The sequence below is a fragment of the Emys orbicularis genome, chromosome 11 (genome assembly GCF_028017835.1).
Source record: "Emys orbicularis isolate rEmyOrb1 chromosome 11, rEmyOrb1.hap1, whole genome shotgun sequence".
Classification (NCBI taxonomy): Eukaryota; Metazoa; Chordata; order Testudines; family Emydidae; genus Emys; species Emys orbicularis.
In genome coordinates, this window is record NC_088693.1 from 4,839,883 (window position 1) to 4,855,345 (window position 15,463).

Here is a 15,463-nt window from a genome sequence, read left to right on the forward strand (position 1 = left end):
TTGACTAAGGTGAGAAAGGAAAGAGACTTTTCTTAATGACCTAGCTTCTGTTCTCCTTTCCCCAAGAAAACAATGTTCTTACTGGTATGTTGGTTAATGAAGACCCAGATAAAAGGGACCATTAGCCATTGTTAATTTTCCAGTGTAATATCCATAAAATTCAAGTGGAATTTCTCTTCAGGATTTGTGGTTATTATCTGCCTCGGTAACTTAGAATAGAGATGAAGCAAAAGTCTGTTATATGGCCTTTCTGCTGAAATAATTTAATAGCCTCTATTTGAGAGATATTTGTACATAATGGAAGCTCTGAGAGTGACACATATTTAGGATCTTTTAGTTTTGGTGGCATTCAGCTAATAGGAAATCTTTAATTTGAGTTTATAACCCACATTTTAGAAAATTTTAAGGGAATTTTACGTAAAGAAACACTGTCAGTGTTGAGGGTCTCAGAAATTTAACTACATCATATCTTTCAAAAATGGGGGTGGGTGGATGGTATTTTTAAGCTCTCCTCCTGATTTTAGAAAATTTGTTAGCTAGTTAAAATGAAGGTGGTAATATTGATGTAATTCAGGGGTCGGCAGCCTTTCAGAAGTGGTGTGCTGAGTCTTCATTTATTCACTCTAATTTAAGATTTCGCGTGCCAGTAATACATTTTTAGAAGGTCTCTTTCTATAAGTCTATAATATATAATTAAACTATTGTTGTATGTAAAGTAAATAAGGTTTTTAAAATGTTTAAGAAGCTTCATTTAAAATTAAATTGAAATGCAGAGCCCCTGGACCGGTGGCCAGGCCCCGAGCAGTGTGAGTGCCACTGAAAATCAGCTCGTGTGCTGCCTTTGGCACGCGTACCATAGGTTGTCTACCCCTAGAATTCTAACTCTTCTGCTGGTCAACCCATTACTAGCCTACATCCTGTTTTTCTTAGGGCAGGTCTACACTACAAATTTACATCGGCACATCTGGTGAAGATGCTCAAAGCCAATGGACGAGAGCTCTCTCATTGGCTTAACTCCACCTCTGCAAGAGGCGGTAGCTATGTCAGTGGGAGAAGCTATCCTGCCGTCATAGCTCTGTCTACACATGTACGTGTGTGTGTGTGTTTGTGTGTGTGTGTGTTAAAGTCGGTATAACTACTTCGTTTGGGGTGTGGATTTTTCACATCCCTGAGTGGCGTAATTATACCGAAGTAAGTATGTTGTGCAGATCAAGCCTCAGTGATAGCTGCCTCCACTGTTCTACTTAGTTCTGTTAAACAGAAGTTATTGAAATTTACAAGAATCCTCCATTCTGGAATACTTGGAGCAGGATTCTGGAATATTTAATGCCGTGTGCGCTCACCAGAATGAAGCAATATGCAAGTTACTAAAGCACAGCTAGCAGGACCTAATTTTATGCCTACTAACTGAGTGTTCCTTTAATTTTGACTGCAAAAGATGCTTTTTAAAATTTATTCTGCATATTAAGGCAGCAAATATTTTGTAAACTGTTTCTTCTTTTTCCGGTTATAAGATTACTCATGGGTAATTCATTAATAAACAATGATCCTTTCAAATTAGTGAAAAAATTCTCCAACAAATATTTTTTGTGTTACAGGATTCTACAATTTCCCAGGCCTGTCAAACTAGAAGATCTTGCATCTAAAGCTAAAGTTGCTTTTGGACAGCCTATGGACTTGCATTACAGCAATAATGAGGTAATATTCTGCCTTCCTGAATCCTCAGTTTCTCATATTTTAATGTATTAATGGTTTTGACAGCTGAACATTTCAAGACTGAAATCCAACGTATTTTCATAATGACTGAAGGCCTCCTGATGGCCTCCTGCATAAAAAGCTGCAGAAGGGCCAAGGTTAGTCACTTCTGCCATGAGTTTGCAGGGTTCTCCGCTGCACCATTCCGTCAGGTGAATGGGATTTGTCTAAACAGGGATAAGGCAGAGGGCACAGCCCAAGATTTTGTAGGGAGGCAGCATGCTCTGATGGATGGGACACCAGACTGGGGAAGGGGGTGGGGGTGTGAGTGTGAATTTGATTTTTATTCCCAGCTTTGTCACTGACCTGCTATGTGACTTTGGGCAACTCATTTAATCTCTTTGTCCCTTCCTTTTTGTAAAATGTGGATGATATTTACCCTCACCGTAAAGTGCTTTGAGATCTAAAAATTAATATTATGTAAGTGTAAAATACTATTATTAGTATTGGGACATTTGAGTAAAGAGCCAGACCTTCTGTCTCATTTTTGGACTTAATTGTTTTCTTCCTCCTAGTTCCTCTAGGCAGCACAGCCAACTGGGGGGCCTCAGAAAAACGGGTGCCCTTGCACCGCAACCCGCTCTGCCCACCCGCCCGGCTCTCCTGCTGGTAGGAGCGCGGGGGCGGGGGGCAGCAGAGGGAGCAGAGGCGGAAGGGATGGGGAGGGGCCCCCACTTGCTCTGGCCCAGGGCCCCACAATAGGGTAATCTGCCTCTGGGCATATGAATGAATTTTCTGCTCCTCTTGTTCCTCTTGAGTTAAAATGAGAAAGGAGAAGTGTGTTAGAAACAACCTACCACTGTTAAGCTAATAAATATTAGAAACTACTGTTTACCTTTTCTTCCCTAACCATTTGTTTGGTTTTGTCCACTTGTTGTATCATAATTAAGATCTTTGAGGTAGAACTAGGTATTTCACTAGGAGGGTGGTGAAGCACTGGAATGGGTTACCTAGGGAGGTGGTGGAATCTCCATCCTTAGAGGTTTTTAAGGCCCGGCTTGACAAAGCCCTGGCTGGGATGATTTAGTTGGAGCTGGTCCTGCTTTGAGCAGGGGGTTGGACTAGATGACCTCCTGAGGTCCCTTCCAACCCTGAGCTTCTATGATTCTATGATAGGACAGTCTTTACTGTACTTTATATCTCTACAGTGACCATTATGATGATGTCCCAATCCCTGATTATGGGTTTTAGGTACTAACAGAATACAAATACTAATTAATCGCTTAGTTTCTGGTTTTAGTCTAAAATGCCCCCCCACACACACACACACCCCGTTTGATTGTGTTTTTCTTTGGGTAACATGGAGGTTAATTGATTGCTAGAGAACCAAATTTGCAAAATGTTTCATTCCTCAAATTTCATTACAATAGTTACTTGTGGGCAGGGAAAATCCATTGATATAGACCAGTATTTTGCAGTTTCTTTATATAAACAGGAGATATTTCCATTCCAATTTGATTAAAATCTGGTTATGGTTTAAAAAAATGTTAATTATAATTTAAGTGGATTTTAGTTGGCAATTTGTGACCCTGGCCTAGGCAAATAATAAATTCAGTTCATGCCTTCCTAGTGAGGCCTGTATTTATCCCATGTAGGAATGTTCCTGTCTGGCACCCTTCCTTGAATAATGTAATTACTTAATAGATAAGTCATTGGTGAATGTGTATAAACAACATTACTGTTTTTAAAAATTGTATTTTGAATGTATATTATGAGAGATGACAAAATACATAATGATGTAGAAAAGAAGTTATATGAGCTCTGTGGGGGGAAAGGTACAGTGATTTATTATACTTCTGAGTGGGAGAAGGAAGAAAATATACTAGAAGATGCTACACATGTATCTAAAGTTGCAGAAAATGTTACATTGTATATTTTGAAATGGCTGTTACTTTGTAATGAATGCCTGCTTCATAATGCTTTACAGACTAGAAGGCAAAGTTAAAATTGTGATTCAAATTTAATATTATTTCCTGATTCTCTTCAGTGCCTGACTGAGCCGTCTCAATGCTGCATCATCATAATATTTTATGTTAATTGATTTACAAAAAAAAATTTGGGGGGTCCTTAGTCACATACAGTATCGGGTTTATACCAACACTACTATTTTTGTGTCCCTTATTAAGACTAATTTTTTCCTCTCTTTCCCTGTAGCTGGTGATTCCGTTAACCACACAGGATGATTTGGACAAAGCTGTCGAACTGCTAGATCGTAGTGTTCACATGAAGAGCCTCAAGATATTGCTTGTAATACATGGAAATTCACAGGTACAAATTAGTATATTTATTAATGTCTAGATTAAAGAGTTCAACGGGACACTGCCTACTTAAAAATTACACTTCTGTGTGAAATATTTATCTATTATTGTTACAAGTAACATCTAAGATTACTCCGAGATTAGAGAGAATGTTTTTCTGTTTGTTCAGTTCGTTTACTTTATGCATGTAACATTTCATATTTGGTCAGTTTCACTGTGTTCCCTTGGAGAGTTAACTTATTCGAGTTACCCTCTTTGTGTGGGTTTTTCATACATCAGCAAAAGATCTATTTTTTAGAATAGGAAAATGTGTAAAATCGCCAACATTGGCGTGCAATTTCAGAGGCTAGTGCAGTATTTGAAACTATTTAAACCTTTTTAAATTTAATTTCAAATTTTCTTTAAATAAAAATAAGTGTTCAAATGCATCTGTCCCAACAAATGGTAACAGTGGAGAGATATAGTAGGTTTGTGTTATGTCCCACAATACCACTTTATGTGGACATTACTAACACAATAAGGCCCTGATAATAATTTGGTCATTTGAGTTATACCACATTATAAATAATAATAATTATTTTGTATAGTGATTCTTTCAAGCTGAAATCCAAACATCAGATCCCATGAGCTAAAAGAGAATGTGTATTTTTCTTGACACAAACTGAAAATTGCAAGTTTGAAAAAAATCCTAATTATAACAGAAACATAATTTGCTATTTCAGTGTAATTTAAGACGTGGTTGTAGAAATGTTTGAATAAACTACTGAAGTGATATGAACTATATGGACTTTGAAGCAAATTGGCTTCTTTTCCTTAAGCTTATATTATAAAAAAAAGGATATATTGCATGGAAACATTTCTCGTAACATAAAGAGATTTTGGAAATCTGTAGTGTTTTTCTTTATTTCTTCTCCTTTCGGGACTACAGAATTAAACTTATTTGTTGTTTTAATTTTTTTTTTTTTTTTTTTTAATTTTTAGGTTCCTGTCCTAAGTAACATGGAACCATTGCCATCACTGGAAGATTTGGATAATACAGTGTTTGGAGTGGCAGAGAGGAAAAACAGGCTGTCTGTAATAGGTAAAGCAATTAATATTCCTGTGATTTTAAGAGTATGAGCTTTCATTTTAAATTGTCTGCGGACTCATACTTGAGAGAGTATCTCTATTAATCCTGATTGATTGGTTGATGCCATATTTCTTTTATTGAGGTTTTATTCATGCTGATGAGTTAGGTGATGATTTTTAGTTGTAAAAATCAAAGAAAAATTAAATAAAGGTAAATATTTTTCTAATTTGTATAAATGTTTAGTGCAGAAAACACTGACCAAACAAGAATTAATCCATAGTTGAAAGAACCCTGTAATAGAATTAGATTTGGGATATTAGCAAATGGGTTTAATTCTTTGTTCCCTAATGTTCATCTATAGATTTCTTTTTTATTGTTCATTTGCAGACTCATCCCTTCTATCCATTAAAGTCAGTGTCAATACTCCCTTTGACTTCATTACATGCAGGATTGAGCTTCTGAACAAAGCCATATTTATTTAAATGGCAATGCATTTTCCTGACTGTAAGATTCCATTCTTAAAAATGTTTGACGATTTAGATTGTTCATGCTGCTTTTAAAGTACTTCTGAGAGAAGCAGCTGCGTTAGCATTGGGCTAATTAACCTTTTCTCCTATGCACAGTTTGAAGTGTGAGGTTAACTTGTGAAATTTAATTATGTGGATTCCTTGGTTTCACTTCTTCTTCGGCTAAAGAATTAATTGAACAAGTAACATTTGTTTCAGTCAATTTAATTGTAAATTAAATTTTGATTTTGCACATCATGTAAGCATATTTTGCAGTGTATATAGCACTGTTACAAACAAAAGAAAATAGTGTGGCACTGTAACTCATCTGTGTTAGGGAGATAGTTGGATGCTTAATTAAATGCTTGCTTACTTTATTTTGGGATTGGATATTCAGCCATCTTTTCTTTAAAATTTTAAATATGACCATATTAAATACAAATGTTAATGTGATATAAGGACCTATATTTAGGTAACAATTTGTCACACCTGTTTTGATGCAGTTGAAATGTGCTTTTTATTTACAACACCAAGTAGTGCCAACTGCAAGGTTTAAAATAATGAATCAGGTCACAAAAAATCATGGTTGTTTTTTTTTTTAAAATAAATACATTTTGGATTATTTTTATTTGCCTTCTGGATTTTAAGTCTTTAGGGTTTGTGTTTTCAAGCTCTTCTCTGCAATGATGATGGTTAAAAACATTGTTTTTTTGTTTTTAGTAAAAGCTGAAATTCTCACATCCTCATAAGACTCCAGGAGATGGGGTTTTAAGTAAAACGTCATGAGATTCTCAATAAAATCACAAGAGTTGGCGTCAGTAAATGCTCCATTCTGATGAAATCTAGATCCAGTCGTCTGGTGTGCTGGGAATTAATGAATTATATGCCTGTGCTGTATAGCGGAAAATGGGGCATTCTAAATGCAAGATTTAGAATGCACCAGATTAGCTTGCACGTTGACGGAGGCAAATTTTTATCCAGAGACAGATCTGCAGATGGACACAATTCCCAGATTACAGGTTTAGAATTATCTTGTCTCTCTTCTAATGAAGTTAAGGGCACCAAAAATTGCGGGAGAAACACAGAATGTTGACTACAGGTCTAGGAGTGTTTGTAAAGGAGAAAGTGATCACAGCTGGCTCTGGGCCCCGGGAAGCCTATGACTGCCCTTAATTTTGGATTAGTGAGGAATGTGAAGGAGAATTTCATATATATTTTTTTTAAAGTAAGTTCTATCCTTAAAGAGAACACTGAAAACATAAACTGATATATACTAGTCTCTGGGGAGAAAGGAAGATGGCTGAAAGGCACCTTAAGATTCATCCCTTTCACACACTTTCATATAATATGAGTCAATTAATTTGGGGTTTTATCCCAAAGAATCATTTTGCAACCCTCTCCAGAATACAAAGGGCATAGTGATGTGATAGTAGTGGATTCTTTGCAGTCACCTTTAAACCCTCTTCAGTAAACTGAACTGTTGTTCTTGTTCTCTGCTATATGAAACAATGGAAATGTTAATTTTAATCATGGAAAACTCAAGTACCCCAATACATTTTTTGCAGTCCTTCAGTATATAGATTGACTCGTAAGCAATCCTAACTCATGATGTTTAGTAGTTCTTAATTTGTCGTCTTAGCCCTGATCCTGGAAGCTGCTCGGCACGAGCAGAGTCCACATCCATTGACCCGGATTGGGGCTTTATTTTGTCACTTAATACATTTTAAAGTAATACATTAAATACATTAAAGTTTTAGTTGCTGGTGCCCACTTGGGGTTTGTTTGTTTTTTTAATCCCTGACCATTGGGAGTTCAGTACCTTGCAGTATCAGGCTCCACGAGAGCAACAGTCAGCTTTTAAAAATTGTGAAATAAATCATGGTAGATGTAGAAGCAAACTTCGTGCTTTACAAAAAGAAAGAAAATACCATAGTAAGCTTGTTTTGCAGGAGAGGATTGTTTTTAATCTCCAGTCCAAGCAAAGTGTTCTCCAATAAACTGCCTTTTTATTTTATTGTTTTTAAAGGTTCTAATACACGTGATAGAAGTTCACCTCCCCCGGGATACATTCCAGATGAGCTGCACCAGGTGGTACGAAATGGATCATTCACTAGTATCAATAGTGAAGGCGAGTTCATTCCAGAAAGCATGGATCAAGTAAATATATATTTTTTTCATTTCCACTTGATTAAATGTCACTGTGGGCATGGTGCCTGACTGACCTACCAAGTACCACCTATCAGCTTTTCAGTTAATGTTTGTATAATGGTTTAAGAAAGTGAAGTACTATAAACCTAGTAAGCATTACCACCTTCTTCTGGCAGGTGCACAGGGGCGTGTCATTCTGTCCCTCTGATCTGTCTGTTAGCTTCATTCTGGTAGAATAGTTGAGTATTAGAATCTACAAGAAATCCTGCTCTCTCTGAATATCGGTATCCTGTCTGGATACTGATGGAAAAGGTGGGTGAAGTCTGAATAGCTCAGAGGATTGAAAATGGGATATGTAGTGCCTTTCACATCTGGGCCATTATTATTTATCCTTATTACAGTGGTGCCCCATTTGGGATCAGGACCTCCTACAGGTAGACTCTATCCTCACAAGTAATAAAGAGTCAGTACTTACCATGAAGAATTTATAGTGAGATGAGATGAGAGAGGGTGGAAGAGAAAACAGGCATAGTGTGAAAGTAACTTGTCAGTTGCACAGCAAGTCAGTGTCTGAGCTGGGAGTAGAACTTGTATCTCCTGACCCTCAGTGCAGGGCCCTGTCCACTGAACAACACTGCCTACCAATCCTCTGATCAGATCCAGCCCATTTCTGTACATAATAAAAATCATTACCATTGGCCTGCATAAAGTCACTTGATGCCTCTCAGACATTTCAAGTACACAGATGCTCACAGGGAATTAGAGACCAAGGATTGCATGTATGGACACTCAAAATGTAAAATATTTATAGCACGTGCAATTGTAACAACCACTTGCATGAGTCATCAGTAGTGTTTAAACCTAGGACCTTCAGCTCTATAGCATATGCCTCTACTACTTAAACTATAGGAATAACTCACTTAGCTGGTAGAAGTAGTAGACTGATATCCTCTCTGGACCAGCCACTCAAAAGGGCATGTAACCTGGATTGTCACAGACGCAGCAAAAGACATACCTCTGACCCCATAACCATCTCCTTTCCAAATTTCAGGTTCCTTCTCCTGGAGCCGTTTCTTTAAAAAACAAAAGGATTTTTTTGAAACATTGCCACAGCTAACTATCCTTTAGTAGCCTAATTTTTTTGCTCATGTTTTCCAAAAAATTTCAGCCTGAGATAGCGACCAAGCAATTTTGTTATCTAATATAGGTGTTGCAAGCACTCCCTCTCTTTGTGTGTGTGTACTGCATACATTTCTTTTTACATAATTGCTATAATTTACTATTTCCTAAACACTGTAAATTAAATACATAAATACAAATAATGTGTTTGTATTAGGTGGGAGAAGGGCACCAGAGTGCTTTTCAACAAGCAGGACTCCATACAATATGACTTCAGCCACATCAGTTATAACTGCTGATTTTTATGATCAGTATGTTGGGGTTTTGAGCTATAAAATGTGATGTAAAGAACCATCAACCCTAAAAAAAGATTTTCAGTCCCTCTCTCTCATGGTTACTTACTAGATGCTGGATCCATTGTCCTTGAGCAGTCCTGAAAACTCTGGCTCAGGAAGCTGTCCCTCACTTGACAGCCCTTTAGATGGGTAAGAACTACTTATATTCAGCACTTCTTTCTGCTAGATTGCTTGAAAGTCCTACCACAGAACATAGTAACTCAACCTTCAGAAACAATTTCTAGGTGTACTTTACACACAAACACTCACTCACTCACTCTAAATAACTTATTGGGATTTAACTGCTTACTGATGCACAGAAGAGAAGAGTGCCATATCAGCCTGTTGTTTTTGAAGATGCATGAAATTTAAAACATCAGTTTCTGGACTTGCTGCTTTTTGTTGCACACAGAGATTTATTGTAAATCTGGCCATTGTTGTCTTGTTTGTAAATTGAGTGTATTCCACAGCCATGAACAGCTCCCTTAAACATGCACTTTAGATGTTGGCATAATCTGCAAGAAACTTCCATTCTACTAATGGGTTACCCAGCACTGTGCTTAATATTACTGCACAGATGATAAATCAGTGCAAACAGTCAAACATAAACGGGAAGGTGAGTGATAGTTGTTTATAGTCATTGCAGATAAAGATCCATTCAACACATAGGATTATATTGTTCGCACATATTTTACTGAACATTTCAGTTCCACCTACGTGCCCAAATATTATAAATAAAACAAAATTTGAACATTTCCCTGATGAACTGACGGATGTTATTTGCTGATTTTTTTTTTTTTTTTTTAAAGTTGAATATTTTCTGTTCTGAAAGAAATCATTGTACAGGCGAAACAAGCAGATACAGTCAACTGTTATCTTGGTTTGGTTTTAAATTTACTTAGGTTTTGTCATTTTGTGCCACTCTTATCTAATATTTAAATACTTAATTAAAATTATTAGTACACATTTATGAACCACAGATCCACCAACCTGAAATGGATGGTTGTTCCCATGTTGAACCAGTCAGACTGGCAGAACAGCCAGTCATAGTTGAGGTAAATTCCTTGTGCCTCCTTTCCTTATTTGATAAGGACATCATTGTGGAAGGACTTATCTTCCACGCATGCTGCAAAGTCCATCTTTTCCGGCATTTAAAGTGATTGGGGATCATATGTGGAGGAGCTGGAAACTGAAGGATGATCTGAGAGGGTCTCACCATATGGTTGGGGAGAGGGCGTTTATTTTCTTTTGTGGGAAATTCAAAATTAATCTATTTGAAATTGGAAGTTTGAATCAAAACTTTGTAATGATACATTAAAAAAATCCTAAAATATTCTTAAATTTTGGGTGATGGTTTAAGGTGTGGGTAGACATCAGATAACTCAAATAAATAAAATTCTTCAACCCAGCACATGGTGCAAAATTTCTGCATTGTCATCAGAAATTAAACATGTCCATGTTTTCCCTTTGTGTTGTCTTGTAATTTAATTTGATTTGCTGTAGTGTTTTGTGATCATGCCAGTAATTAACTGTTGATGATTGAAGAGCTCACGGAGTTATAAATATCCATTCAGAAGTCTTGCTTTCTTCCTGTTCTGCTCTGCAGGAGCCAAAAGTGGCAAAAGACTAACCTCCCATGTCCAAAGCACCGCAGGAATTTCTTCCTCTAATCTGTTCTTGCTGTCAAAACATCAACAGCACTCCTTTCCTGTACTAGCTATGCAGGGCTAGAAAAGGGTAAAAAATGTGGGGAAAGACATCTGTTCCCAGCTTGTTTTGTGCTTATGGAACATAGGACAGAGAATGGCAATAACAGGGTCTTCTGGTCTATCTCAGCTTCTCAAATGTTTATACCAGTAGGGAAAAACCTCTGTGTCCAGGAACACATGCTAAGTAGACTCAGAACTAGACTGGAGTCCCATGAGTCAAAATATTGGCACAGCAACAGGCATATCAGTCACTCTGAAATCTAGCTTGATATCAGAACCATGATCAGTATGCCAGTCTTGGAGTTGAAGGTCAGATACATCTTAGACTGCAAACTTTTTTAAGTTTCAGAGGGGTAGCCGTGTTAGTCTGTATCAGCAAAAACAATGCATCCGATGAAGTGGGTTATAGCCCACGTATGCCCAAATAAATGTGTTAGTCTCTAAGGTGCCACAAGGACTCCTCATTGTTTAAACTTTAAGTAGTTGGATTCTACAAACTGTATAGTAGTTACAGCCTTCAGAGTTAAGGCATGTATCTCTTCATGTCCATTTTTTGGGAAAGACATGAAATTGTAAGCTAATTGTCGTCATCAAAGTATCACAAAAGGGTCTTTGAAAACTTTTGAGATTTGAACTTTCCAGAAGCTTGGAAGTACTTAGGGGCAAAAGATGGCTTACTGGATGAATTCATTTAGTTATGCTTATCCAATTAGAGAAGGAGAGAGAAATTACTATTCTTTCCAGTGGAAGGAAAGATTAGTTGTTCTATGGCTATTTATACCATGTTTAAGAAGTTGTTTCAAGAAGCTTCACAGACTTCTCAGGAAAACTTGAATCATAGATCTCCATTCGTCAAAAACATACCCTCATAGCATTTGTTTTCTAATAAGAGTGTACTCAATTTCCTTAGAAGAAAATAGCTTTCTACTGCTGAATACTCTGCACTTCTATAGCAACTTTTCATCTGAGAATCAGTGCTTCGCAAATATTAATTCATTTAGTCTCATAAATACCCCTTTGAGTTAAGTAATTGTTATCTCCATTTTACAGATAAGAAAACCTATGTATGGTACAGAGAGATTGCATCAGCGCTTGAAATATCCACTTTGTAGCTGGTGTGTAAAAGGTTATGCACTTGATTTTAGGTATTTAGGGTTTTTACTAGGGCTGTCAGGTGATTAAAAAAATTAATCGTGATTAATCACACGATTAAAAAAATTAATCATTTTCAAATATATTGATTTCCATTACAACATAGAATAAAAAGTATACAGTGCTCACTTTATATTTATTTTTTATTACAAATATTCACACTGTAAAAAACAAAAGAAATAGTATTTTTTCAATTAACCTCATATCAGTACGAGGTTTCAATCTCTTTATCATGAAAGTTGAACTCACAAATGTAGAATTATGTACAAAAAAACCCTCTGCATTCAAAAATAAAACAATGTAAAACTTTAGAGCCTACAAGTCCAATCAGTCCTCCTTCTTGGTCAGCCAGTCGCTCAGACAAACAAGTTTGTTTACATTTGCAGAAGATAATGCTGCCTGCTTCTTGTTTACAATATCACCTGAAAGTGAGAACAGGCATTTGCATGGCACTGTTGTAGCCAGCGTCACAAAATATTTATATGCCAGATGCCCTAAAGATTCATAAGTCCCTTCATGCTTCAACCACCATTCCAGAAGACATGCGTCCATGCTGATGATGAGTTCTGCTCAATAACGATCCAAAGCAGTGCAAACCGATGCATGTTCATTTTCATCATCTGAGTCAGATGCCACCAGTAGAAGGTTGATCTTCTTTTTTGGTGGTTTGGGTTCTGTAATTTCCGCATCAGAGTGTTGTTCTTTTAAGACTTCTGAAAGCATCTTCCACACCTCATCCCTCTCAGATTTTGGAAGGCACTTCAGATTCTTAAATCTTGGGTCAAGTGCTATAGCTATCTTTAGAAATTTCACATTGGTATCTTCTTTACATTTTGTCAAATTTGCAGTGAAAGTATTCTTAAAATGAACAACATGTGCTGGGTCATCATGCGAGACTGCTATAACATGAAATATATGGCAGAATGCCGGTAAAACAGAGCAGGAGACATACAATTCTCCCCCGAGGAGTTCAGTCACAAATTTAATTGACACATTATTTTTTTAATGAGCATCATCAGCATGGAAGCATTTCCTCTGGAATGGTGGCCGAAGCATGAAGAGGCATATGAACGTTTAGCATATCTGGCACGTAAATACCTTGCAACACCAGCTACAAAAGTACCATGCGAATGCCTGTTCTCACTTTCACATGACATTGTAAACAAGAAGCGGGCAGCATTATCTATCTGTAAATTTAAACAAACTTTTTTCTCTTAGCGATTGGCTGAATAAGAAGTAGGACTGAGTGGACTTGTAGGCTCTAAAGTTTTACATTGGGTTTTTTTTCAGTGCAGTTATGTAACAAAAAAAACCTACATTTGTAAGTTGCAGTTTCATGATAAAGTGATTGCACTACAATACTGGTATGAGGTTAATTGAAAAAATACTATTTCTTTTGTTTTTTACAGGGCGAATATTTGTAATAAAAAATAATATAAAGTGAGCACTGTACACTTTGTATTCTGTGTTGTAATTGAAATCGATATATTTGAAAATGTAGTAAAACACCCAAAATATTTAATACATTTCAATTGGTATTCTGTTGTTTAACAGTGCAATTAATTTTTTTTGAGTTAATCACGTGAGTTAACAGCGTTTAATCAACAGCCTTAGTTTTTACCCTATTTTAATGATTGCCTATTTTTTGATTTTTTTTCTAAGAAAACCAATGTAACCTTGATTGGTAGACTGAAAGTATCCTATGAAAACATTTCTTGCATAGAAATTTTTTGACTTGCCTCAACCAATCCAGAGACCCTCATTTAGTTTGCCTCTTACGTTGTTCGAGGACTCCTAACAGGGGTTTAGGCTTGTCTCTCCATTTCTGCTTCTGTTGCCTACTAGAGAAATTCTTATCTGGAAAAGGAAGATGCTGGGGTGGTATGGTTATGGAAGTGCTCTACTGCAATTGGTTGTTCTGTCTGACTGGAATCCCATCCATTCCTGTGTGGTGGCTGGGAGTTACATAAAGACAAATTTCTAGGTAAGAAACTATTTGACCACATGAAAAACCCTTAATTATTCAATAAAATTGCTTTTTAAAGTTTTTTATGAAATCACTTGAGCTTCACAGAAGGAAAAAGGAAATCTGAGAGAGTTGCAAGAGACTCTGCATTTCTTTGGCAAAAATATTTAAACAGGCTACAAAAATTCTTGATAAATTAATATCCTGTAACTGATGTTTTGATTTTGTTTATCCATGAAGGTGCAAGGCGCGAGCTCCTGTGTGGCTTCATTGGCACTGCTTTGTGTCTACTAATAGATTGTACTAATGAGCAGTGCCATTCGTTTCCTCCCTATCCCAAGCAAGATCATCCATTGTAATTGATATCTACAAGCTTTGGTATTTCAAAGTTGGGTCCCATTCATGTTTACAAGTGCAGGAGACTGGGATAGCACATACTTTGCTGTGTAATTCAATAATTATAAAACAGTAAGACTTAAGTGCTTGCCTGGCTACTCTGACTCTCCAGTAACAGAGCATCTAAACTGTTGTCTTACACTTCTAGAGATAGCTACCCCAAATCTCGGATGCCACGAGCACAGAGCTATCCAGATAACCACCAGGAGTTTTCAGGTAGGTAAAACTACTGGGCCCATTTAGTCTTATCAGATACATCCAGCTGTAAGTAACATGTCTCAGGATGCATGTACCTAGTATATGTGATGCTTTCTTGGGGTACCCAGGGTTTTGAGGCACCTCGCTACCACCTTCCCTTAGTGTGAGGAAACCTTGTTTGTGTTTGTCATGGCTCAGCTCCCCAACTCTACCAGCCATGGCCACACAAGCACTCGCCTCTAGACCTCATAGGCCCCACTGTCCCTCTACAGGTCAGTGGTTGGCACACCCCAACCCTTCGAGCGTCTCTACAGTACATCCTCTCATCCGCTGGACACTCCATATTCACAGATTCGCTGCTTCCAAAGACTCAAAACACCTCAGCTTACCAGTTTCACCTCAGATCATTGCTGTGCTTAACACATAGCACTTAGATTTGTTTATAGTGAAATCAAGTATAAGTTTATTTAACAAAGCATAGAGAATCAAGTAGTAGCAAGTAGAAGTATTGAAAACAAATTATTACAAATGAAATAAAATCATAACACACATTGTAGAGCCTAAACTTAACAAAATACTCATGTCTTGTAGAGTATTGCTCACCCAGAATCTTTGTAGTGCTTTACAGCCTGGCTGGCGATGCCCCTCCTTTCATGAGACAAGAGACAAGCATGCTGTCAGTTTGCTTCCTAGGGCAGGTCTACACTTACTTCCTGGTCCGGCCGTAAGCAATCGATCTTCTGGGATCGATTTATCGCGTCTTGTCTAGACGCGATAAATCGATCCCGGATCGATCCCGGAAGTGCTCGCCGTCGACGCCGGTACTCCAGCTCGGCGAGAGGAGTACGCGGC

General features: G+C 37.3%; 1 protein-coding gene across 1 annotated transcript in view; it reads left to right on the forward strand.

Moving 5' to 3' along the window:
* The first annotated feature begins 1,624 nt into the window (after window positions 1-1,624).
* The window catches only part of MAP3K2 (mitogen-activated protein kinase kinase kinase 2), a 41,174-nt gene continuing 27,335 nt past the window's right edge, over window positions 1,625-15,463 (forward strand). The window contains exons 1-6 of the mRNA XM_065413369.1: window positions 1,625-1,698; window positions 3,910-4,023; window positions 4,995-5,094; window positions 7,615-7,745; window positions 9,261-9,340; window positions 14,562-14,629. Of these exons, the coding sequence (XP_065269441.1) occupies window positions 1,672-1,698; window positions 3,910-4,023; window positions 4,995-5,094; window positions 7,615-7,745; window positions 9,261-9,340; window positions 14,562-14,629 (520 nt within the window). The 5' untranslated portion in view covers window positions 1,625-1,671. The remainder of the gene's footprint in view (window positions 1,699-3,909; window positions 4,024-4,994; window positions 5,095-7,614; window positions 7,746-9,260; window positions 9,341-14,561; window positions 14,630-15,463) is intronic.